The sequence below is a fragment of the Mustela nivalis genome (assembly GCF_964662115.1).
Source record: "Mustela nivalis genome assembly, chromosome: 3".
Taxonomy (NCBI): domain Eukaryota; kingdom Metazoa; phylum Chordata; class Mammalia; order Carnivora; family Mustelidae; genus Mustela; species Mustela nivalis.
Window position 1 is genome coordinate 84904182 of NC_139022.1, and position 27194 is coordinate 84931375.

Consider the following 27194-nt stretch of genomic DNA (forward strand, 5'->3'; position numbering starts at 1 on the left):
ATAAATAAATAAAATCTTAAAAAAAAAGAAAAAAGAAAAAAAGAAAATCCTAAAAAAAAAGAAATTATGTTAATTTAAATTAAAAAATAAAATAAAAGCTTCCTAGATCAGTAACTACAAATAAACTTCAGCATAGAAAAGACTGTATGGGGTATGAATAGAAATTCAAACAGGAGAATAAAGACTTACTGTTAACATATGTGTGTCTAATTCCGGAGGATCAATTAATCTAGCCACTGACTCCATAAACACAAAAAAGGCTATTACCATTAGAAAAAGTCCATTAATAAATCCAGAGAGAATTTCTATTCGGCCATACCTAAAAATGTAGAATATATTTTTAGAAAAGAAAAATGACAAATATTTTTAAAGTATAAATATTATTTTAAAAAAGAGTATATAAGTCCAAATTTTCAACTATATACATAAATAATATGATCACAAAATTACCAAGATTTTAAATATCATACTAATGCTGGAAGAGTCTCTCTGTACTTTAGTTTGTTGCAATTATAAATATATATTTTTTTATAAATACAAATATTTATCAAAGTCCTTCAAAGTTTCCTCTTACATAAAGCCTTTCTTAGCAAGAAGTTCCTTCTCTCCTTTTAATGGGCTCTCCCTTGATGGGTTCTGTACCTGTCATAATATACAGACTGCTTTGTACCAAAATTATTTGTATTTTTGGCTCACCTATCTTTCACAATGTTAACAGTTGAAAGAGCTGAATTTATCAATCTATTCAGGGTAGGTCTTACCAAAATTCTTTGTACAAATCAAGGATTCTAGTATTTGTTGAACTGAATTGTTGATGAAAGGGAATTTCATGCATAGCCTCTTCAAATTTTGAATACTCTTTCTAATGGCAAAGATACAAATGACCATGCACATTCCACTGTCTCAAATAAACTGTTAGGCAAAGAGCTCAAAATCTAACTGATTTTCTGTTCTCTCCATACAAGAGGAATTAGTCAGAGAATATAATCTGGAGCTTACTGCCATTTACTTGTTGATGATATGCTTGGTTTATTTCCTTGTATCTACTCCAATTTAAAGAAAACTAAAGCTCTGAAAAATTACTTTTATTAAAGTAATTAAAAATTAATTATATTTAATTACTTGTATGAGTAATAAAATTTTATTCCCTAAGATGGAATTTGCCCTTAGATTTTTCCATTGTATTATATCACCTTGATGGTCAGTGTACCTACCCATAGGAAAAAATCCGAGTTGCTTTCCATCTACTCATCAAGGCCGCAAAAAGACCCATGACCAAAGCAGAGCAGTCAAAGAGCATGTGAAATCCATCTGAGATCAGACCCAGACTATTGGTCAACACGCCATAGAATAATTCAACAAAGGTAAAAAGCTAAAAAATAAATTTAAAGAAAAACAGGAGAGGATGTTAGGAAATACTGTCTCAAGAGATTTAACAGAACTTAATCATGAGAATTTTAACCCTTTAGTTAAACAAACTTCTTCTTAAAGATTTTTTTATTTGACAGAGAGAGAGACAGAGAGGGAGAGGGAGCAAGTGAGTACAAGCAGGGAAGCAACAGGCAGAGAGAGAGGGAGAATCAGACTCCCCTCGGTGCAAGGAGCCCAGGTGGGTAGCTCAATCCCAGGACTCTGAGATCCTGACCTGAGTGGTAGGCAGGGGCTTAACCAACTGAGCCACCTTTTATTATGCAAACCTTTCTTAAAGATATAACTGCCACTTCATTTCATTTCATATAAACTGTAAAACAGGGACACTTGGGTGGCTCAGTTGGTTAAGCATCTGCCTTTGGCTCAGATCATGATCCTAGGGTCCTGGGATCAAGTCCTTCATTCAGCTCCTTGCTCAGTGGGGAGCCTGCTTCTTTCCTGCCTGCTCTGCCTGCCACTACCCCAGTTTGTGCACGCTCTCTGTCAGACAAATAAACAAATCTTAAAACAAACAAACAAACAACTGTAAGATACTATACTATATCAGATATGTTCATCTTATAAATTATTGAAATAGAGATAGTTTCATTCATGTATGTAGAACTTAATACACTAGGCTATAAAATGTTAGCAATCTCAGGGGTAGGGGGATGCCTGGGTGGCTCAGTGGGTTAAGTCTCTGCCTTCAGCTCAGGTCATGATCCCAGGGTCCTGGGATCAAGTCCCAAATCGGGCTCCTTGTGCAGCAGGAAGCCTGCTTTTCTCTCTGCCACTCTGCCTGCTAGTGCTCTTTGACAAATAAATAAATAAAATCTTAAAAAAATAAAATAAAATAGTACACTAAACTAATGCATCTAAAATGCCTCAGAAATGGTTTGCTTAAGTAGTCTGAATATGATCCTGTAATCTTCCTATTACTGAAAGAAAATGTAGTTTTTAGGAAATGTCACAAATATATAAAAATCTTACCAGATTCAAACACAAGAAGTAAAAGATCTGCCTAGAGTCATTCTCCTCAAGAATTTGTTTTAGTGATTCCTTAATAAACCTGGGGATCGATTGGGAGCTATGCTGGAAAGCATCACCCATGAAATTATAAAGAGGTGTTCCTTCAGGAGAATATCCAATTAGGGTGCCTTTCTGTCCTCTCTTGGAAGGAGATGATAAGATGTTGGCAGCTTTTAAAAAAGGGGAAAAAATAACATTAAAAATGTTTTGAAAGTTTAAGCTACCAAAACCAAGATGGCATCTGTTGGCACTAAATGCAAGCCCTGAACAAATTCCCAAACTAAGTAAATGATTTCAACATCAGAATCCATGAGATGAAATTTCCTAAGGGGAAAAATGCTCACACAAAATGAAGAATATAGCGCTCACTACCACTCCTCCAGACAGGACATGTTCAGTGCTTTCCTGGTGTGCTGCTTTGTTCAAAGCTCGAAGCTGGTCTGTTATTGGATGTGTCCAAAAATTTCCAAAAAGTAGAGCACTAATAAAAATGGGAAAGGATCCATAGCGGGCATATTTGGAAACTTCCATTTTGACTGAACAAATGGAATCGACATAGAAATCCAGGATCATGACAAAAAAGATAACTGTTGTGAAAGGCATTATGAGAGAAAACCAAGACTCGACTTTACTCTAGAAATTAAAAAAGAAAAAAAAATAAATTGTTAGTACTGCACTGGAATAAAGTTCATGTCTTATGCTTTAGTTAATCCCTTTATATTTAAACAAATATTCTAACTCAATATGATTCATAAAATGCTAAGAGCTGTAAAATATTAGTATATTTCCCAGTAACCCCCAAAGTATTAAAAATAAAAGTGCTATGGTTTAATGATTATATAAATTCTAGGTGACCCACAATCCTTGTCTGTAACACACAGTAACTATTAAACAGGTTCTTCAGCGTCTCGGTGGCTCAGTTGGTTAGGCGTCCGACTTTTGATTTCTGCTCAGGTCATGATCTCAGGGTTGTGGGATCAAGCCCTGCAACAGGCTCAGTGTGGAGTCTGCTTGTCCCTTTCCCTCTGCTCCTCCCCCAGGTCACCCATTCTCTCTAACATAAATACATATTCTTAAATTGATTCCTTTGGGCCACAGGAATGGGATGAATATATAAATGGAATAGTACCTGATTTGTATTTTCTATAAACAGTAAAATTTACCCCCAAATTTTTCCAAAAATTGTCATAAAAAGCAATGATAATTTAAGATACTTGCAAGCTCAAAGTGAAATAAAATACAATGTACTGAACTAAAATTTTTAAGTAAGAGCAAATCATTTTACTTATTACCAATAAATTCCTACTCTTACCTCAGTTGTCACAGAAAGAACAATGACCCATGGGCACAAGAGAAGCACAGAAACAAGATGGGATAAAGCTTGAAGACGTTTGGCTCCACCAACATCTACAGAGAGTTTTCTGGAAGCTGTATGAAAACCAACTTTACAACACAAAGCCAGTACTAGCAACAATACTCCACCCTATGAGTAAAATTAGATAAGTTTCATTAGAAACACACAGCCAATGCTCAATCCTTAAATACATAATATTTGAAGAAATGGAGCTATTAATGTCTCTCTTCCATACCCCACATTACTGAACTACTTAAATGTCAGGCAGTACTGTAAATTACTGCAACTTATTTCAAGTGCACTTTTAAAGCTACAGTTGCTCTACTTTTTTACAATCTCTTGATCACATTAGGAACAAAGAAAAGAACATACCTTGTGATCTGCCACACCTAAGAAGGCAATGGCTGTGTAAAGCATGTGAGTTAGAGCACTGTCATGATGTCCTTCAGCTAAGTGAGTTGCAGTAAAGGAAAAAAAATAACCCCAAATATTAACTCCTTGAATCCTGAAGTCCTCCTATAATTTTAGCTACATTATTTTAGGCTGACAATAGACTAGTTTGGGGGCCCCAAACCTGACTACTTGCCAACAGTTTATTGCCCTTAAAAACAAAAAATTAAAAATTTAATTTGGGGAAATGATTTACAAATTGGGACGGCCTGTATTTCTTTTGTTGTCTCCAAAACAATTAGAATAGCCCTTGAGAAATAGTTGTTAAATTTTAGAAGTCAACCTCCAAAAGTACATGCATGTATACTGTAAGTATGACAAAGGGACAAGAGCAAGGAACTTCTTGGACCACTACTGTCATGAAATTAAGGTTGTTCTTTCAGAGAATGTCAAATCAGTCCTAAATCTGTTTCTAAATCACTAAACACATAAACCTCAGTTAAAGCAAGTAGCAAGCAGAAAAGGGCATGGGTGGCATATCACAAGCAACCTGTTCTGCAAAGTCACACCACTCTCTTTCATTGTAACAAAGTAAACTGTTACTTAGTTAAATGACGGGCTTTATGACAGTATCAGTAACCAGAAGAATCAAAACTGGTATTCTAAGGTCAGCTGAATGGAGTGGGCAAAGGTGTATAGACAGGGAAGAACAAGGCAAGTCTGTTTGTAGAGGAAAATGAGTATACATATTTGACTGGAAAGCTGAGGTTACAGAGTAGTGGAAGCTCGACTAGACGTAACAGTTTAGAGCAAGAGAGTGATTACTAGGTGAAGGAACTCAGCTTTTTCTCTCAGGCAAGAAGATGTCAAAGATTTTTCAATAAATTTCAAAGAAGTTTATATTTAATAATTGCAACTGACTTCTAAATTGAGCATTTAAATCATTAAATTTGTTACAAGGTAGCCAACAGAGTGATTTTGTTGACAAGCAAGTAAAAAAAAAATTTTTTTTTAAGCACTAGGATATTCTAAAATAGTCTTTCATTGTCCCTGTAGAAGATATTGATGGAAATGCTATAAAATACTTAATTTGTTCTAAATTTACTCATTATTTGAATACCTACATTAACCCATGGAAGTTTCATTCATGACTGATTTTATTTTTATTTTTTCATGACTGAATTTAATTCAATCTTCCTTCTTGTCCCATTCTGCCAGTCTTCTATTTTTCCGCAAGACTAAAGTATTTCAATCTATTGTAAAAGGATACGGTGTTCAGCCATTTTAGCCATGAGATCATCATTGTCGAAAAGCAATAGGCAGATTACAGCAATAATGAAAAAAGCAGCCCCTCTTGTCTGAAAATGAAGAAAATATTAGCAAGGATGGCTATTTTAAGAGTTGATATTCAAGACCATGATTATATAAATGCTAAAGAAAAATTATTTTCTAAATAAATATTTAAAGAAAAAATAACATCTCACATTAAAGCCCTTCTACTATACAATATAAATTTGCAGTATTTTTTTTTAAAGATTTTATTTGTTAAAAAAAAAGATTTATTTATTTGACACAGAGAAAGAGAGAGAGAGCGTGAGCGCACAAGCAAGGGGAGCAGCAGAGGGAGAGAGAGAGGCTGGCTCTCCACTGAGCAGGGAGTCCGATGTGGGGCTTGATCCCGGGACCCTGGATCACGACCTGAGCTGAACGCAGACACTTAACAGACTGAACCACCCAGGCGCCCCTAAATTTGCAGTATTAACAGTAACATAAACAAGTAAAGAGCTCCAACAAATTCTGCAGGATATTTTGAAGGCATTTAAGACACATAGGAATGATAACCTGAACTGTCTCCTTGCTAAGAGGGCTAGCCGGATTACTGTGCACAAACTATTAGTGTTTGCAGAATTAATTTTCCTAAATGTTACTTTGCTTCTGGTTGAAAAGCCCAAGCAGCTACAGAATAATTAGTAGGAACTTATTTTATTCTACAACATGTAAGTGATAGAGAAGACAGTTAATTTACAATAATATCAATATTCTAGTTGCCATTCTTCTAGGGAAAAAGAGTAAGAGGCACATTAGGAAAATTAGCAAGTCATTTCTCATATTCAGCAAAAGTGTAGAGCATTTAAAAGCTGATGATTCTTTTTTTATAAGTTTATGTTCTCATCTCAGAAAAGGATTTTGACAAAAGAAAATTAGGAAGAACATACTGCCTAGTTTATGCAAATACTTCAGAATGCTTGGTATAAAAGCCATCTGAATAGCAATATGATACATTCTGTATTTATAAATTTACAAGTATAAAACAAAACAAAACAAATTTACAAGTATACTGCCACACATTTTCATTAAATAAAAGTTAAAATTTTTTTTAAAGATTTTATTTATAAAGTTCAAATTTAAATGATTTTTTTTTTTTTAAAGATTTTATTTGACAGAGAGAGAGAAATCACAAGTAGACAGAGAAGCAAGCAGAGAGAGAGAGGGGAGGAAGCAGGCTCCCCGCAGAGCAGAGAGCCCGATGCGGAGCTTGATCCCAGGACCCTGGGACCATGACCCGAGCTGAAGGCAGAGGCTTTAACTCACTGAGCCACCCAGGGGCCCCAAATAAAAGTTAAAATTTAAAGTGAGAATCCTATTTTATTCATGAGCATGATTACCACTACACTTGATAAATTCTTTGTTAGTGTGGTAGATGGATATCTTGACAAATGTCAGTATACATAAACCACACAATTTAAAATTTCATAATTTTCATTAAATTAGAATATGACAATATCAACAACAGCCAGAATATAATTTAATTTTTTGTTAAAGAGGACAACTGAGAATTTTGTAGGGCTTCAGTCATAACAAAGAAAAAAACACATGCTATGTTCCTGGATAGATGCCCAGATTCATTATAGACACTAATGGCATGATGTGTACGATTCATATTCTCATTTCTGAGTATTAGGGCAGCAAAATTTTTATTTATTTTTAATTATATTTTTAAAAGATTTATTTATTTGAGAGAAAGGTGGGAGGGGCAGAGGGAGAGGGAGAGAGTGTCAAGCAGACTCCACACTGAATGAACAAGGCGCCTACACAGGGCTCAGTCTCACAACCTTGGTATCATGACCTAAGCTGAAACCAATAGTTGATGCCTAACCGACTGTGCCAGCCAGGGGCTACCCAGTTGTTTTTTTTTTTTTTAATGTTTTAAAGTCATTTGTATTTCTTTTATGAGTTGTCTTTCCCTGCCCTTGGCTCATTTTTATTGAGAATCTTATGCATTTTTCTTAACTGACTTTACTAATTTATATTTTGAAAGAAACATAAAACTTTTACTTGTGGTAGTTTTCTGTTGTTGTTTGCACGATTTCTGTTACACAGAAACTTAAAATTGCTATGAAGTCAAATGTACTGAGTTTTCCCATTGTGATTTTTCCCCACTGCTTTATTTTTATTAGAAAAAAAATTTTTTTAAAGATTTTATTAATTTATTTGACAGATCAGAAGTGGGCTAGAAGCAGGCAGAGAGATAGGGGGAAGCAGGCTCCCCGCTGAGCAGACAGCCCGATGTGGGGCTTGATCCCAGGACCCTGAGATCATGACCTGAGGCGAAGGCAGAGGCTTTAACCCACTGAGCCACTAGGCACCCCTATTTTTAAAAAAGATTTTATTTATTTATATGACAGAGAGAGAGAGATCATAAGTAGGCAGAGAAGCAGGTAGAGAGAGGGAAGCAGGCTCCCTGCTGAGCAGAGAGCCCGACGTGGGCCTCGATCCCAGGACCCTGAGATCATGACCTGAGCTGAAGGCAGAGGCTTAAGCCACTGAGCCACCCAGGCACCCCTTCCCCATGGCTTTTATGCTCAGAAAGTTCTTTGCTTGTAGTTTATTATCCATCTACATTTTATATTATATATGTATCGATATTTTATATATTATACACATTTATGGCTGTTTATATTTTACATACTATAGTATATCACATTTATGTATAGTGTTTTATACTATAGTTATGTATTTACATATTATTATATTAATATCTCTGTATATTATACATTTTTATTGACAAAATACTTCAATCTACTTGATATTTATTTTAGAGTATTCTATGAGTGAGATTAAATAGTGGCATCTGCTTTAATATTAATGATCCCATTTGAAATCTATGGGTTAGGTGGTCTCTCTGCTCTACCTGGTATGTTACTTTGTTCACTTAATTTTATTCATCTGCCTCATTACATAGCCTCAACAGCTCCTTTTAGAACAGGGACTACTAGGGGCACCTGGGTGGCTCAGTGGGTTAAAGCCTCTGCCTTCGGCTCAGGTCATGGTCTCAGGGTCCTGGGATCGAGCCCCACATCACATCACATCAGGCTCTCTGCTCAGCGGGGAACCTGCTTCCTCCTCTCTCTCTGCCTGCCTCTGCCTACTTGTGATCTCTGTCTGTCAAATAAATAAATAAAATCTTAAAAAAAAAAAAAAAAGAACAGGGACTACTACATATTATTTGTCTTTATTTCTCCTTTCCCCTATAACTGGGACAATGCACCATGCACAGCAAACTATCTAGTAAAAAAGAAATACTGGGGCACCTGGGTGGCTCAGTTGGTTAAGCAACTGCCTTCAGCTCAGGTCATGATCCTGGAGTCCGGCATTGGGCTCCTAGCTCCATGGGGAGTCTGCTTCTCCCTCTGACCTTCTCACCTCTCATGCTCTCTCTCACTGTCTCTCTCTCAAATAAATAAATAAAATCTTAAAAAAAATAAAACAAAAAACTGCAGATACAAAAATTTGGAATTGCAGATTCTTGACTCCTTGACCAAAAAAGGATAGTACTTAAATTACTTAAGATAAATAAGGCCTAGTTGGCAAAATGTTGGGCAAATATCCATCAGACTTTATAACAAGTGTTCATAAGTGTTTTCTAAAGATTATGGATAAGGGTTAAAAACGAGGTGGGCAAGAGACTTGGGTACAGCATGACGGAAATCTTTGTGGTGATCAATCTGTTCAGTGTCCTGATAAGGTCTATGAATTGTACCAATGTTAATTTCTTGGTTTTGATAGTGTAATTGAGTTGGGTAAGAAATTACCACTGAAATTGAGTGAAGGGCACTCTTGGTGCTATTTTTGCAACTTCCCTGGATATATGATGATTTCAGAATAAAAAGTAAAAAAAAGTTTGTAAGAAAAAGTTAAAATTAGCAGAAAAAGCCCCTGCATTCTTTTAAATGGTGAAACATTTTATTTAATTGGTTTGGATAATATTTCACATGTATAACTTTCAATTTTCAAGTAACTAATAACAGAAAATTTTACCTTTGCTGGTCCTCCTCCAGAACTAGTGAACAAAACACTGAGTAGTGAGATGACAACAATATCACTGTGTTCAAATAGCAGCAAAGTCCTATAAAAATACAACATTATCATTCACAAAATATATCTGATTTTCACCAAGAAGCATGAATTCAACTGCAGTAAGAGAAAATAAATATTTCTCCTTGATTTCACAAAACACTGAGAAAAATAAATAGGGACAATTGCTTTGGAATAATCTATCTTCTGGCCTTATCTACCCTAGAAAGGGTGAAACTAGGGTAACTTGGTTAGTTCAGCTGGTAGAGCACCTCACTCCTGATCTTGGTGGTCAGTTCAAGTACCATGGTTGGGCGTAGAGCCTACTTAATTTTAATTAAAAAAAAAAAAAAAAAAAAAGGAGAAAAAAAGCTGAAATGGTATAACTTATAGGATTATATCACATCAATTTCTTGTATATGTGTACCAGGAAACAGTTAGAGGGTGCTCCTATCAGCTTTATTTGCAGTAGCCCCAACCTAAATGTCACTCATAAGAGAATAAATAATAAGGAATATGCCCATTCAACAGACTATTACACAACAATAAAAATGAATGAAATTCTATGAATATATTAAGAAATGCTGAATTGTATGCCATATTTTTTTATTAAGAGAATTTTTTTTTTTTAAAGATTTATTTATTTGACAGAGAGAGACAGTAAGTGAGTACAAGCCGGGGGTATAGCAGGCTCCTTGCTAATCAAGGAGCTTGATGAGGGGCTCAATCCCAGGACCTGGGATCATGACCTGAGCTGAAGGCAGATGCTTAACCCACTGAGCCACCCAGGTGCACCTGAACTGTACACTTCAAATGTGGTACAGACTGCATATTTGAGTCCCCCTTAAATTCATGTTAAACCCAACCTCCAGTGTCATGGTGTTTGGAAGTGGGACCTTTGGGGTACATAGGTCACGAGGGTGGAACCCTCCCTCATGAATGAGATTAGAGTCCTCATCAAAAAGACCATAAGAGTATTCTCCTTGCCTGTTCTGCCATGTGAGGTTACTGAGAAAAGATAGCTGTCTATGAACCAGGAAGTAGTCCCTCACCAGACAATCTGCCTCACCTTGATATTAGAATTCCCAGTCTCCAGAACTAAGAAATAAATCTATGTTGTTTAAAAGCCACCCAGTCTATGGGGCACCTGGGTTGCTCAGTTGGTTAAGCTTCCAATTCCTGATTTCATCTCAGATCATGATCTCAGGGTCATGGGATCGAGCCTCACATCAGGCTCTGCACTCAGTGGGGAGTCTGCTTCTCTCTCCCCCTTTGTTCCTCACCCCACTCAATCATGCTCCTTATAAAATAAGTTAATAAATCTTAAAAAAGAAAAAAAAATGTGCCACCCAGTCGACAAAGTATTTCTGTTATAACAGCCCAAATGGACTGAAATAAAAAGAATGAATGTTACAGTATATATATATTTCAAAAAACTGCCATCAAATGAATGAACTACATATATACATCATATGCATCAATATGGGCAAGTCTCAAATATAACATTAAAGGAAAAAGTAGGGCACCGGGGTGCCTCAGGGGGCTAAGCCTCTGCCTTCAGCTTGGGTCATGATCTCAGGGTCCTGGGATCGAGCCCCACATCGGGCTCTCTGCTCGGCCTCTCTGCCTCTTGTGATCCCCCTCTCTCTCTGTCTGCCTCTCTGCCTACTTGTGATCTCTCTGTCAAAAAAAAAAAATCTTAAAAATAAATAAATAAGTAGGAAAAGTACGCTGTAGAACATGCATGCAATGGAATTCTACTCATACAAAGTAAACAACTTGCAAAGTTAAACGTGAAAAAAGATACATATGTGAAAAACTATATAGAAAACGAAGAAAATGAAAAGCAAAACTTAAGGGGTGCCTGGGGGGGCTCAGTCATGAAGCATCTGCCTTCAGCTCAGGTCATGATGCTGGGGGTCCTGGGATCGAGCTACAAAGAGTTGGGTCTTCTGCTCAGCAGGAAGCCTGCTTCTCCCTCTCCCACTCTCCCCTGCTTGTGTTCCCTCTCTGGTTGTTCCTCTCTCTGTCAAATAAATAAAATCTTAAAAAATAAAGAAAAACAAAACTTAAGATGCTGATTGCACCCAAGGGTAGGGGGAGATGGGGACACAGTCAGGAGTGGCACATAGGGTTTCAAAGGTATTGGGGGCTTATTTTGGGGGCTGGGTGCTAGATACATGAAGGTTCCCTTTATTATTTTTTGAAGATTTATTTATTTATTTGAGAGAGAGAGAGAGGAGTGACCAAAAGGAGTGCTACAGGGAGGGACAGAGGGAAACTCAAGAAGACATCCTGACTTTTTTTTGTCTTTTGTTTTTTTAGAGAAAGAGGGAGGGACAGAGGAAGTCCAATGTGGGGCTCAATCCTACTACCCATGAGATCATGACCAGCCCCAAAACAGAGTTAGATGTTTAACTGGTTGAGGGCTGATAAGGGCTCAATCTCATGACCTGAGCCAAAATCAAGAGTTGGACACTTAACTGACTGAGCCACCTAAGGACCCCAGCATGATGGCTGCTTTTGCTTATTAAATTAAATTTAATTAATTAATTTAAGAGAGAGAGAGTGCAAAAGCAGGGGAAGGAACAGAGGGAGAGGGACAAGCAGACTCCATGTTAAGCACAGAGCCCAGTGCAGTGCTTAATCTCAGGAGCCTGAGATCATGGCTTGAGCTGAAAACCCACGGGCCCCTGATGGTTTTCATAAAAGAACAAGAGGGGCAGTGTCGGCAGAGAAGCTGGTGGTAGTGACAGGTCGTAAGCAGGAAATATAAGTATAAATGAGAAGTCAAATAAAAATTTAACAATATTCCACCTTTCTTCCCTACCTAACACACAGGGATAGTCAGTGATTTAATAACATACAGAACAAAATATAATTTAATGGAAAAGAAATTTTTTAAGAAAGGATTTTATTTATTTGAGAGAGAGAGAGAGAAAAAGAAAGAGTGAGATCACAAGCAAGGGGGAAGGGTAGAGTGAGAAGCAGACTACCTGCTGAGCCAGTAGCCCAATGTGGGACTTGATCTCAGGACCCTGAGATCATGACCTGAGCTGAAGGAAGACACTTAACCAACTGAGCCACCCAGGCATCCCCAGATTTTTTAAAGATTTTATTTATTTATTTTAGAGAAAGCATACGCACAAGCATGCAGAGCAGCAGGCATAGGGAGTTGGAGAAGCAGGCTCCCAAGTAAGCAGAGAGCCTGACGCGGGGCTTGATCCTAGGACCCTGGCATCATGATCTGACCCAAAGGCAGACACATAACTGACTGAGCCACCCAGGTGCCCCAAAGATTTTCCTACTGATTGATTTCATTTACCATTTCAGACCTTTAAGTTTCTAAAATCATGTGCTAGAAGGGATCACCAATGGATGATAAAAAATCACCTATGTTAAAAATTTTCTGAAACTGTTTGGACTCTTAACTAGTATAATATCACAACAGAACATGAACAGTACATTTACAGTGTTCACCAAAAGATAGTCCACATATTAAACAGGTTCTGTCAGCAACGCCCCATGTATAAATATTGAGTTGTAACCAATGCTATAGGAGTAAGAGAAGCATTTATATATAACTTAAAATACCTGACATAAAATATAATGGAATAAAACTAATATTAAAAATTAAGAAAAACCAATAAACATTCAAAATATGCATTTTTTATTTACCTTAGTGGTCCACAAAGAGTGAGGCCAAAAAACCACAAGAGTGAAATGATACACCCAGCAACTGCATGTTTAAATATTTTGATCCACTATGAATGGAAATAAAAAGTTAAAAATTTTAGTCATATATATTTTGCTAGTATCTCAAAATCTTAAATAAAATATACAAGGAAAGAAAATAATGGTAGCACTTAAATATTTTAAAGGCTAAATAATTACATTTTTATTTTTATTTTTTAATTTTTTTTAATGAAGATTTTTATTTATTTGACAGAGAGAGACAGAGCAAGAGAGGGAACACAAGCAGGGGGAATGGAAGAGGGAGAAGCAGGCTTCCTGCTGCGCAGGGAGCCCAATGAGGGGCTTGAGCCCAGGACCCTGGGATCATAACCTGAGCTGAAGGCAGATGGTTAACAACTAAGCCACCCAGGCACCCCAATAATTACATTTTTAAAAATAATCACATATTTTGAACTGAAACAGAAAATGTTAAGATCCCTTGACTAAATCTAGATTTGTAAGACAGCACTGTGTTTTCCATTTTCTATGTTCTTGTCTGTTCTTAGATCTTGAGATCTTTTTCTATAAAATACAAATTTGTGGGTTTTTTTCATTAGTTTCTCACTAGTTTGCTAGAACATGTAATGTTTTAGTCTTTAAATTCTTTTCCACCAGATATTCGGAGGTTGAATTACTTGAAAAGAGGGAAAAAAGTTATGATGGGCATTAAAATATTAATCCTGTTTTTCAAAACATGCATGGTCTCTAAAACAGAGGTACATAAATTTGTCATTCTAATAAAAAGTCATGGCACAGGACTCTAAGTTGTTGCACAAAGTAAACATGTAGTAGGGTCTAACTATTGTCCAAAGAGGTAATAATATGAGATGACAATACAGAATGCAGGAGATTTCTGGTATGCATCCTGAACCTCAGGTGCCTAAAGAAAATAATGATGATGATAAGGGTGACAGCTAATACGTATTATTTGCTGACTATATGCCAGGCACTATTTCAAGAACTTTATATGTATTAATTAATTTATTCCTCACAGTTCCATTAAAAGGTATTATTAACTCCATTTTACAGGTAAGAAAATTGAGGTAGAGAAAAATTAAGAAACTTGCTCCAAGTAAGAGTTCGAAAAGAGGACAAACACAACATGAAATCTGGCTGACTCCAGAGGCTTCATTCTTAACCTCTATGGTTTATCTGCCTCCTAATGACATATGTCCTAGGCTTTGGGCCATGTCTCCACATCTCATTCAGAAATCTTTAGAATAAAGTCTTGCATTTAAAAAAAAATTACTTTATACCTTAAAATTTTTCTACTCTCTTCTCCATTTTTAAACATTCTGTTATCTTAATACTTTACAGTTTACTCTTGAAGACTTGATACTAAAAGGCAAGTCAAGAGCAACTTAACTCTGGAAATGTTCTGCTGTGTACTTAAATCATTTAAGTAATCTGATCAACGAAAGAGCATTTCTCCTGGCCCAATGTCTAGGAAGGTGCTAGGAAAAAAGGACTGTGGCAAAAACTCACCTGGTGTTTGGTAATACTTTTTCCAGAAGAAAATGGCTTTTGACACAAAACCATAAAAAATGCAGTCCTGTGAATAAGGAAACATTATATAATATAAATATTAGTATATTAATATTTATCTTATATATAAAGTATGATGTTAAGTAAAGATTCTCACTTTAAATAAATATACTACAACTTGAAAGATATGTTACCCTCTAAAAAATTATACTGGAGAACAATATTTCTAATAATAAGGCTTAATAATACTAAGGCTTTCACTGCAATATCTGGAGAACTCTTATTTTGTAATTGCCTTCAGAATCAGTTCACTAGCCACAAAAGAAAGGAGTCTCAATATTTTTTCATATTTTGAAATACGAAAAAACAAAACAAAACAAAACAAAAAAACCCAACCTATCTTCTCCAAAACTTAGTAACAGTCTAGAAATAACAGAAATGAAGAATGCCCTCACCTTTCAAATGCCCAAAATGGTCACTTAATTTTAGTAATTAAATTAACTTCCTGTAGTCTTAATGGATTTTTATTTACAGAGAGTGGTCACCATCAAGCTCAAGGTCCAAAGAAACTTTATTCAGAAAGAATTTCTTACTATGTGCATAATAATGTAAAACTTATTTTATATGAGGAGCCTGTACTGTGAAGGGAGCATACTGTGAACAAAGCCCAGCATAGTTAAACTTAGAAAATAAGGAACATCTGTGCCAGAACAAGTCTCAGGTTACATTCTATGCCTGCTGGAAGGCTGACCTACACCAGTGGTATGGTCTGGGAATCCCTAGGGCCTGGAGACTCTTCAGAAGCCTGTGGGGTCAAAACCATTTTTATGAAAATACTAAGAAATTATCTGCCTTCTTCACTCTTATTCTCCCAGGGGTGTACAGTGGAGCTCTTCAGAGGATAAATGATGTGAAATCCTGAATGCTGAAACAGACATGAAAATTCAGCAAACCTCTATTAAGCTGAACATTGAAAGAAACGTGCAAAAACCTCTTTAACACAAACTATAGCACAAGTCGAGTTTTGGGAAGCTATTATAGTATAACAGTCTTCAAAAAAAAACAGTCATTCTCTTTGTACCTCTAACCTTAGGTATTTTATTTTTTTGAAAACTTAATCATAACTGTGTAAAGAGGAATAAAAAGCACAAAATACTTTATCTAAAATTTCCTAGAGATAATCAGTTAAAACAAGAGTTTCAAATAAATAAAACATTAAGGAAAAAAGAACTATAGACACTCACCCAAGTTTTAATATAAAAATGAATTGAACTATGTGAACTGTTTTTAGGAGATCGTATGATTCAAAAAGTCCCACAGCCTTCAAAAATTTAGTGAAACATAGTAACACAATATATTTTGTTAATCTGAAAAGTAAAAGCAGAAACAAGTTTCAGTATCATTAAAATCACAACTCTGTAATTTTTTTTCCTCATTATACACTAGGGATTATTATAAAAACCACAAATACTCATTAAAATAAATGAAACAAACAAAAAAAACCAAACAACTCCCCATCCACATAACAACTAATAATATCTTGGTACATATACTTCCAGATTCTTTTTTAACAGACACAATCTGCTAAAAAAAGGGGGGGGGGCCCAAACTAAAAATAAATATGTTCTTGGCTAATTGTGTTGCCCAGATTACTTTCTAATCTGCCTTTTAAAACTTAACAGTTACTTCAAACAAAGAGAATAAAAAGAGACATCAAACTCTTTCTGCGATGAAACTAGAAGAGCACAATGTAAGAAGTAAGAGAGGAAAGGTAAATGCCTTAGGTTTGCCCCTCCTCTGCTTTGCTATATGAGTGCAGTGAGAGTCATGGTTGAAAAGTTAAGCAACCTGCCCTACAGAGCCGTGTAAAAGCTCAGGAATCTGAAGCACCTCAGAAAGGCCTGGGGAGCTGAAAAGAGAAGCAGCTTCAACAAGTCCTCCAGGTAGCTGGATCCCCACATTCCTACCCATCATAGCCAGGCAACTAGCTCTCCTCAATCATGACAGGACACATGAGGCTTAGTCTCTGGAGAGGTCTAGACATAAGGCAAAGCAGAGATGAGGGGTGAGGTGCTAGAATAAAATCATGGAAATTAAAAGTTCCTTTCCTTCTTAACTCCACCCGACCTCTTTTTCGTCTTTTACCTCTAATATCCTAACAGCCAGGCTGCAATCTCTCAGCAGAACCCTCTTAGGGATCCACTAGGGACAAGCCCCACCAGGTGTTCTAATTAGTTTTTTAGGGCTCCCTCAAATATGAATGGCAAACATAGATAATCAATCTTTTAAGCCCCTTTTAAGATAAGCTTAGGAGGGACCAATCAAAGTCAACAACAAACCCAAAAGATAAAGGGATCATAGGTAACAGCAGCAGAAAACAAAAAGAACTATAAATAACATTCTCTCAGACATAAGAATACTGAATGCATGAAAAAATTACGCTGCCATAAAAAGGAAGAAAAAAAGAGCTCCTGAAAGAAAACCTGAAATTAGGGAAGAAATTACTTCAGTCTTCTAGCCTAGTAGTAGCAGTAATCTTTGATCATCTACTCTCAAGCAGTAAAAAAAAAAATTTTGCACATGAAACCCACTACTAATCTCTATGTTGTAAAAGTGTATTACTGTACTGATGTTATATACATTATAAAACATACACAAATTAGAAATTAAAAAGAATGAGATAAAAAGTGGTGAAATCCTTAGTATTTTTTCCCTCACCCTAATAGGACATCTTGTGCAAGCCACTCAAGTACATGACTTCTTAAGTTTACATCAAACAGGTGTTACTATACTAAAAAGGAGGTGTAAGGGAAAACAAAACAAAACACGATGTGTGAAGGATATCCACGTCTGGCATACTGACTGGGATAAGAAGTCTCTATCAGTGGAAGAAAAAATACAAAAACAAACCCAGAAGTTTAAAAGAAACCGAAGTCGTTCAAAGTTAAAATAATTTGGCATACAATGGGGATATCAAGGTATAATATAAAAACTGATGAGTATGTATAACCCAGTAAGATGGCACTGAATTAACAAGAGCTAACCTATATTACTGTAAACATACAGTAATTTGATTAATAAGGCACAAAAAACACATTTTAGGAAGATTTTGATGCAATTATTAAAATAAATTTCAGTTCTTCAAAGAATGAATCTCAGTATCTTTACCATCCAAGATGGCTCATTTTCTGTTTTAGTCCAGATAATATTATAGTAAATTAAAAAAAAGAAGATTTGACCAAAGTGCTTTTTCTTATTATGAACACCATCTGGGGGGCGTTTTACAGTGTAGTCTGGAGATTTTAACTATGTGATAATTAATCACCCAAAAGCTAATAAAAATGTTATTGTGGAATAACGTGTACGTCACATCCTAAAGCACCTTAAAGAAATTCCTATTAAACTCATTTGTTGAACATTCAAATATGTTTCAAAGATCAAGCATATTTTCTGGGATGACAAAAAAGTTTTATAGCTTGGGGCACCTGAGTGGGTCAGTTGTTTAAGTGCCTGACTCGATTTTGGCTGGGGTCATGATATTAGGGTCATGGGATCAAGCCTATGTTAGGCGTCAGGCTCCGTGCTCAGCAGGCAGTCGGTGCAAGATTCTTTCTCTCCCTCTATGTCCCACCCCCTGAGCATGCTCGCTCTCTCTAAATACATAAATCTTTAAAAAAAATTGTTCTATAGCTTGACTATGCTGAAAGTTACATAGGTATACACATTTGTGAAAAATGCAAACTTGTACCTTTAAAATCTATGCATTTTATTATAGGTAAATTTTATCTCAATGAAAAAAGGAATATGGCAAAAAATAATAAATTTAAAGTTATGGCTATAATAGCAACAAAAAATCAGGTGTATTTTGTTTTTGGACTCTCTGCAGACTGGCTAAAAACACAGTAAAACAAGGGAAATCTGGGGTGCCTGGGTGACTCAGTGGGTTAAAGCCTCTGCCTTCGGCTCAGGTCATGATCCCGAGGTCCTGGGATAGAGCCCCGCATCGGGCTCTCTGCCCGGCGGGGAGCCTGCTTCCTCCTCTCTCTCTGCCTGCCTCTCTGCCTACTTGTGATCTCTGTCAAATAAATAAATAAAATCTTAAAAAAAAAAAAAAAAAGAACAAGGGAAATCTACCAAGTCTCTAGCAACTGTCCAGGTGTTCTGCGCTAACAGTAAAATCATCTTTAAATATGGAAGAAAAAAAGCATATTAAAACCTAAGATTTATTTATATTTTGGACCATTTAAGCTAGAGAAAAAAGTCACATAGACTTCGGTACACTGAGCATATTAACTATATTAATACTAATTAAATATTCTAGTCAGTGTAGCAATTCAAAATTAGCCAATGAAAATAAAAGTTGAGCTAGAAATCTGTTGTTTATTAGTTCCCAACACAGAGACCAGCATTATATGTACTCAGCAAATGTATATATATATAAAAAAAAGAATGTTAATTCTACAACTATACTTTGTGATATGGTGATATCTCATACAGTAACATATATAATGCAATAATACAGTACATTAAGTGGCAACCAAGCTTCTGTCAATCTGAATAATCAGCAACTGAGCTACAGACTCAGAATGAAAGAAAAGAAAGAAATCAAATAGCAACACTCAAAACCTCAGGGGCTTTACTCCTTAAGCTTTTAATTAGGTGTAATAATAAGGCAGGAGGATAGAAGCAAGGACACAAAGAACAATAAAGTCAAGACAGGGAGGGAAAAAACAAAGACCAGGAAAAACAGAAGTATATTAAAAAATCACAGCAGTCCAGGAATTCTCAATGTCAGCAAAGAGCCTTGTATATTCTCCATGGGGCTATACAGCCATTCTTCAAATATTCTTTGCACACTTACTGTATGACAAATGCTATACATGGCCAATGAGACCTAAGGGAAGACTGACACGGTGGCTTCTAGCATAGCCTTCCCTCTTCCTGATCAAAAGAGAAGATGCAGTTGGAAATACTTGTCTTCTTTCTGCCTTCAGGGGAGGACCTTTATCTAAAAAATGTTATCAAAATGTTAACATTATCTATAAGACTTATCCATCTTATAACAAGCCTGAATATGAAAGCCAATACGGGTAGGATGGCAGAGTAAAGACAAGGAATCTGGGTCCTAGATGGTATCACTTAGGTGCTGACCAAATATCTACAATGTCTGGTTTCTTTTCTGTGAGAATATCTCCTTATTTGTTTAAAGTTCTCTTCGTTAGGTTACTTACAACTATAAACATATTTCTAGGAGCTATCTGCGACACTTAATGTGTAATACAGACCCAGTCTGCAAGGAGTCTGAGGCCTAAGGAGGACAGGCAACCAAACAAGTATTTATGTGACCTAATATGTAATACAGTTTTAAAAGAATACTGGAAGCAACTAACTCTAACTTGGTAAGCAAAGGTCCATCTTTAGAGTTCGGGACGTCTCAGTGTATATTAAAGACTACGTAGGAATTTGGAGTACCTGGGTGGCCCAGTTGGTTAAGCATCTGACACTTGATCTCAGCTCAGGTCTCAACCTCAGGGTCATGAGTTCAAGTCACGCATTGGGCTCCATGCTGGGTGTGGAGCATACTTAAAAAAATAAAGACTAACAAGAAAGCGGAGCAGAGAGTAGCATATGCAAAATACTAGTACTAGGAACAAGCCTTTGAATGAATGACTGTATGTAAGGTCAGCTAACCAGATGATGGTCAGAATGACCAGAGAGCAAGGAAAAGGTAAATTTTATTTAATATATTTGTTTTAAAAAGATAGGACAACATGTGAAATTCTTCTTTTAAAAAAAGATTTTATTTATTTATTTGACAGAGAGAGAGCCTGGGTGCAAGTGCACAAGCAGAAGCAGGCTCCCTGCTGAGGGCGGAGGGAGGGCAGTGGGGGTTTGATCCCACCTGGGATCATGATCAGAGCCAAAGGCAGACGCTTAACTGACTGAGCCACCCAGGTGCCCAATTTCTAAGTAATTTCCGTTTGAAATATTAATTAAACTTTAAAAATTTGGCACTTCAAAGGCAAGATTTAGTAATAAGGAACATTAATTTGAGAGAGAACATGAGTGGGAGTGGCAGAGGGAGAGAGACTCTCAGAACCTGGAGCCCGAAATGCTGAGTGATCTCATGACCCTGAGATCACTATGTGATCTGAAACCAAGAGCTGGGCGCTCAACTGACTGTGCCATCCACGTGCCCCTAAGTAAAATACTTCTTGATAACATTACCATTATGATCTGACAGCAATTTTCTTTATTCCTTTTTTAATTTTTAAAATATAAAGATTATAAAAGTAATTTCTGAGTAGCTGCTTGTTATTAAAGTTGTAGATAAAATCATTCCTAATTTTCTCCTCACAGGTGACCAAGCAGTCATCCTTTCAAACCTTTTCCCTTGCATCTTCATGTATGAAATATGCATATTTCATATATTCACATATTTAAATCATATACATATGTTGATAGTTATATGACTTTTCATGTAATATATGTTCCAGATTTTTGCTACCATTATTAAATCAGGAAAATTTTTTTTTCAGGAAAATTATTTTAACATTTAGTTAAAAGTTGGACTCTGATTTTTATTTTTAATTTATTTATAAAACATTAATTTTTTTTTAATATTTTATTTATTGACAGAGAAAGAGAGATCACAAGTAGGCAGAGAGAGAGGAGAAAGCAGGAGGAGAGAGGAGGAAGCAGGCTCTCTGAGCAGAGAGCCTGATGCGGGGCTTGATCCCAGGATCCTGAGATCATGACCTGAGCCGAAGGCAGAGGCTTAACCCACTGAGCCACCCAGGCGCCCCTATAAAACATTAATTTTTTAAAAAGATTTTATTTATTTGACAGAGATCACAAGTAGGAAGAGAGGCAGGCAGAGAGAGAGGAGGAAGCAGGTTCCCTGCTGAGCAGAGAGCCCCATGTGGGGCTCGGATCCCAGGACCCAGGGATCATGACCTGGGCCGAAGGCAGAGGCTTTAACCCACTGAGCCACCCTGGTGGTCCTAAAACATTAATTTTTTAAAAAAAGATTTTACTTATTTATTTGAGAGAGAGACAGAAAGAGAGAAAGGACAAGCATGGGGAGCAATAGTGGGAGAGGGAGAAGCAGGCTCTCCGCTGGGAAGGGAGCCTGATTTGAGGCTCAATCCCAAGACCCTGAGAACAGGACCTAGCTGAAGGCAGACTTGCTTAATGGACTGAGCCACCCAGGAACCTCTGGACTCTCTGATTTTTAAAGCCTCATTAGTAAGGTCTTCCTCTTGGGCTACAGATCAAACACTAGATAAGGCTAAATAACCACATACTAGTAAGTAGATATCTGCAGTTCATATTGTGCAGGAAAACAGTGAACAGCTTCATTTACTAAGAGGGAAAGATGGGGGAGAGTGTTTAGGAGAGAAATGCTCTTCAACAGGGGCAGTGGCCCTTGAGTCACTCACTGACTCTGGGGGACTCAGGGAGATACATTCTACCTACCCAACTGATGAATCATTATTTGCCATCAACTAGTTTCATTAAACGTTATCATTGGTCTTTTATGTGAAAGAGTACAAAAATCTCTGGTTCTCTAAACCTGAAATTACTGAAATTTCGGTTTGGGTTTAAATGTGCTTCTTAGCTTTGCCCACTGCAGCAGATCATGGTTCTCCAGCAAATAATACACAGTGTGTGAAATGAATGGGGTTCAGGATAAGGGACTCCTACTTACTAGTTGGGAAAATAAACGTTTTTCTTTGTCTCAGTTTCTTGATCTGTGAAACAAGGGTGTGTTAGGTAGTCTACAGCACTGTTGTAAGTACTAAGTGAGATGCTACACTCAAAGCAAATCGAACACAGTTGTTCAACAAATGTTGACTGTAACCCTCTTTCCTGCAAAGAGGTCTTGGGACGCCTGGGTGGCTCAGTTGGTTAAGCAGCTGCCTTCGGCTCAGGTCATGATCCCAGCGTCCTGGGATCGAGTCCCATATCGGGCTCCTTGCTCTGCAGGGAGCCTGCTTCTCCGTCTGACTCTGCCTTCCACTCTGTCTGCCTGTGCTTGCTCTCGCTGGCTCTCTCTGACAAATAAATAAAATCTTAAAAAAAAAAAAAAAAGAAGTCTTACAGAAGCCAGATAGAAACATTTGAAACAATTCTTTATTAGTGAATTCAGGCACAAAAATAGCCACAATTAAAGGATTTTTAAACTAGTTTTTGTTGCAGATTTTAACTAGTATTTGATTAGTCTACACAAAGGAAAATTCGTGCAATTTGTAATCTACTAAAAATTCACCACTCCTGAGTTGAATTCGATTCTGCAATGAGCTACAATAGAAGGGCAGTTCTGCTAAGCAATACAACAGGATAGCAAAAGACTCTTTGCCCCATCTACCTAAGACAATAATCTCTTGAATAAACAGTAACTTTAAACTGTTTGTTTAAACATAATTTCCAGTTTACAGAAAAGTGGCAAGAATAGTATGCCCTTTACCTGGATTCCCTCATTGTTACATGTCTCATTTGCCGTATTATCTCTCTAAATACAGGCTTTTTCTTCCTCAACTAAAAATAAGTTACTTATATTGTACTTCTAAATACTTGATTTCCTAAGAATATGTACATTTTCTTATAAAATCAGAAAAGTTATCAACTTCAGAAAATTTAACATGGTTATGATACTTTACCACCCTAGTCCAGTTTTGTTAACAGACCTATTATTGTCCTTTACAGCATTTGTCCCCCTCTGCTACCAAAATCTAGATGAGTCGCCTACTGCATTTACTTGTCATACCTCAGTAAACAGTATCTGATATGCTGTTATTTATAAGAGATTAGAAAACTAAACTTAAACTACAAAAATGCAGTTGACCTAAGTTCTGTCCCAGCATTTTAAATGTTATTTTCCACTAAAAAAATTATATTGCAATGCTATTTCTACAGTTCCAAAGAATTTATCAAAGCAAACTTTAAATCTGAAAAAAAGTACTGAAGAACGAAAAAAAACTGAACCTCATTAAAAATGAAGACAATGAATACCAAATTCCAACAACACCGTTGGACAGTATTTTATGCCTCTTTGACACTACCTCACAACTTAAGACAGCTCAAGGACACGCTCGAAAGTGGTTACTGTACTCACCTCTGGGAGGTTTGTGGGAACATACGAAGGAGGCAGTGTAAAGAGGAATTTTCGCTTTTTATTCTACGAATTTTTGTAGCGTTTGCGTTTGTTTTTAACAATGAGCACACATTTCTCATTTAATAATAAAATAAAATAAGCCAAGGAAAAAAAAGTTAGATGACGGGCTGCATTTTTGATGCGCGGGGTTAACCTGAATGTCGAAGTTCATCCGTTTGTACTTTGCTTTCTTCGCCTGAAGCTGGTGACACCTTCCCCTCACTTACGCAGGGAGACGTCAGAAAGGTTAACTAGTCACTAAACTACTATTTCAGGGAGAAAGAGCCAACGGAAAGGGTTGTCACAGACCAGAAAAACCCCTCCCGTGAACCGGCCGGCAGAGGGAAGATTAACGGTGTGCCTCGGAAACCAGAAACTCAAGCGGAACCTCCCGGGGCTTTAGAGCTTTCATTCTGCAGCGGGCAACGGGGGAGCCAATGAAAGCCGCAGGCGCGGGCAGCGCCGGGACGGGACGGACCCCTGTGGGACGCGTGCTGGGCTGAGGGCGTTCCGCGCTGTCAGCGGGACGGGAGCGACGCGGGTGCCCGCGCGCGTCCGGGTGCGCGAGTGAGCGAGCCAGCGAACGCAGGCGCGGGAGAGAGGCGCTCCGGAGGCGCGAGCCGCGTCCGTCTCTTACCGAGCGCTGGGCACGTCCACGGGCCCAAGGCCGCCGCCGCCGCCGCCGCCACCGCCGCCGCCGCCGGGGCCGGCTAGCACCTCCCCTCCGAATTTCTCCTCCATTCCGGGGCTCAGGAGCCGCCGCCGCTGCCCCCGCCGCGGGGTTTCCTCATGTCTCGCCGCTGCCGCGGAACAGCGGGCGCAGGCGCGTCACTCCCCCATGGCAGCGGCCCCGTCGTGTCCCCGCAGGCCCGACCGCCGCCGCCGCCGCTGTACCCGGCTCTGGCTCACAAGCACACGCGCGTCGGGACTAGGCCGCGGGCAGTTCCAGCGGCGCCGGGTTCCCTGGAGGCGCACCGGAGCGGACGTTGCCAGGCCACGTCATCAGGCCCAGCAGCCCTCACTCCTGGGGGGTGTGTCCAGCCTTGCGCCTGCGCACAACCGAACACTCGCTTTCTTTTGCCCTTCTTTAGGTTCCGCCTACCGCCGGGTGACGGATCAGCCCCTCCCATCCACTCTGCCTCTGCGCTTACCTGTCCCTGCAGCGCCACCTCTGGGCCGTCAGGAAAACAGCGGAAGAGGGCAGGGAAAATGGACAACGTGTGATTGAGTGGACAAGAGTATCTTTTATGAAATCCTGCTGCTAAACTATGCTACTTAACTCTGGTATGTCAGTAAAACTTGTCCAGGTAGGACCAGGCCGTATTAGGGTTATTTTTCTGTTGGTAAAAATTTAGGAACGTGGGCTCTTTTTACTGTATTTGTGTGAATCCCAACTCTGCCACTTAATAATTGTTCACTGGCCTTTCTGTACCTCAATTTTTAAATTTGTAAAATAGGAATTGAAATATTTATATTACAGAGTTGTTGGGAGGATTATTTGTGTTACGTGGAAAATGTCTAGAATAGTGAATTGTACATAGTAATCAATGAATGTTAGTTATTATTACTCATAGAGAAATTGAGGACTAGGAGATAGAAATGGAGTTTGGAGCAGTTTACAATATTCTACTTAATTTGAATATACATAAAACGTCTTAGTAACATATAAAAGATTGAGAAATCACTGCCTGTGCCTGCTGAGGTTTCATAATCTATTGTGAAAATATTTATTAATTTGAGAGCAAGGCCTGGTTGGCAAAATTACAGGTTAAAGGCACAAATGCTAAGGTTTTCCAAGTAAGGTGTGGTATGACTCTCTGACAGGCTGTGATCTGAAGTTTGGATAAGGTTTTGGATATGGGAGAAAAGTATTGTGGGACAACACATCTTATGTGTCAAACACAGAGCAAGGCATGACCTTTGAAGGCTAAAGGACTCTGAGTGACTTTTTTGTACTAATTTTTTTTTGTAGAATTCTTATTTTTCAATCAGAATGGCAGGGTAATGAGTAACTATTGTATATTGTGTTTTCTAGAGCATGTTTCATTTTTTTGGAGCCCAGAAGACTAAGTATCATGACACCTATGGATTGAAATTAACTTCATTCCAAGTGGAGCTTGAACTCACTTGATATTTCTGATTTGGTTAGAATTATTTCATTTTCTTTTAGGCCAATATAAGTACATTTCCTACAGTGTTTTGTTGTTGTTGTTGTTGTTTTTTGTAGTGGGAGGAGAAGAGCCTCTATTTTTTTTCTGCCTACTTGCTTCTCAGCCCATGCCAGCCTTGGCTTTTCCATCTATCAGTCCTCTGAAGCAGTTCCCTCATGGATATTTTTCAGCCATATACAACTACCTCACTCTCTAAAGCTTTCAACATAGTTGAACTTCATTCTTCTTCTCCTTCTTCTTCTGCTTCTTCCTCTTCTCCTCCTCCTCCTTATTCTTCCTCTTCGAGACAGTGCAAAAAGGGCTGAGGGAGAGGGAGAATCTCAGGCCGACTCCCCACTCAGTGCAAAACCCAACACGACTTCATCCCATGACCCCAAGGTTATGACCTGAGCAGAAGTCAAGAGTTGGACACCTAACCAACTGAGCCATCCAGGAGCCCCTCTCTCTCCTTCCCTTTCCTTGGTTTCCAGAAATCCACATTCTGTTGTCTCAAAGGAAGCTCAAATTCTTTGTGTTTAAAAGTCAGTTAAGCCTAATTCTCTTCTAATGATTCCTACCTCATTGGATGGTGCTATTTGTTCAGCTTAGCAAACTAAAAGCTTAGCTATCATCTTATACATTTCCCTACCACCAAGTCATGTCATTTTCTATCTTTTCAATATTTCTTCAATCAATCCAAATTTTACCATCTCTATTACCACCATCAAGTTCAACTTTTGCTTTAGCCACTTTGGTAAACCGTTACTGCTTTTGCAATTTTGCTCTTTTCCTTCTTCAGTCAGTTTTCCACATTTTGCCACAATAATCATAACATTTTCCAAATGCAATTTTTTTTCAGTAGGCTCCATGCCCAGTGTGGAGTCCAATGTAGGGCTTAAATATATGACCCGAGCAGAAGATCAAGTCAAGACCTGAGCTGAGATCAAGAGTTGGAACTTCACCAACTGAGCCACCCAGGTGCCTCTAAATGTACATCTTACAATGAACTGCTTATCCCAGTGTACTTCACCCTGTAGTCCCGCAGTGGCTTTCCATTACTCTTAAGACAAACTTGAATCAACCAGGAATTCACATTGATACATCCAATTACAATTCAACCTTAGATGTT

General features: G+C 37.9%; 2 protein-coding genes across 3 annotated transcripts in view; one reads left to right on the forward strand and one right to left on the reverse strand.

Moving 5' to 3' along the window:
* The window catches only part of SLC30A5 (solute carrier family 30 member 5), a 35937-nt gene extending 10971 nt beyond the window's left edge, over window positions 1–24966 (reverse strand). The window contains exons 1-12 of one of the 2 annotated variants that reach the window (XM_082722932.1): window positions 24553–24966; window positions 16003–16125; window positions 14759–14825; window positions 13217–13302; window positions 9503–9590; window positions 5454–5541; window positions 4166–4242; window positions 3752–3922; window positions 2784–3072; window positions 2401–2609; window positions 1215–1372; window positions 190–319 (exon numbers count right to left, since the gene is read on the reverse strand). In XM_082722932.1, the coding sequence (XP_082579058.1) occupies window positions 190–319; window positions 1215–1372; window positions 2401–2609; window positions 2784–3072; window positions 3752–3922; window positions 4166–4242; window positions 5454–5541; window positions 9503–9590; window positions 13217–13302; window positions 14759–14825; window positions 16003–16125; window positions 24553–24656 (1590 nt within the window). In that variant the 5' untranslated portion in view covers window positions 24657–24966. The remainder of the gene's footprint in view (window positions 1–189; window positions 320–1214; window positions 1373–2400; window positions 2610–2783; window positions 3073–3751; window positions 3923–4165; window positions 4243–5453; window positions 5542–9502; window positions 9591–13216; window positions 13303–14758; window positions 14826–16002; window positions 16126–24552) is intronic. The other variant, XM_082722933.1, reaches the window with a different exon arrangement.
* Window positions 24490–26109, forward strand: LOC309860679 (uncharacterized protein). Its single transcript, XM_082722995.1, has 2 exons — window positions 24490–25199; window positions 25951–26109. Exon 1 carries the CDS (start codon window positions 24754–24756, stop codon window positions 25141–25143), a length of 390 nt encoding a protein of 129 aa, XP_082579121.1. The 5' UTR covers window positions 24490–24753; the 3' UTR covers window positions 25144–25199; window positions 25951–26109.
* The last annotated feature ends 1085 nt before the right edge of the window (window positions 26110–27194 follow it).

Excerpts from the sequence above, each read along its gene's own strand:
- LOC309860679 (XM_082722995.1), top strand. The coding sequence starts at position 24,754 with ATGGCAGCGGCCCCGTCGTGTCCCCGCAGGCCCGACCGCCGCCGCCGC.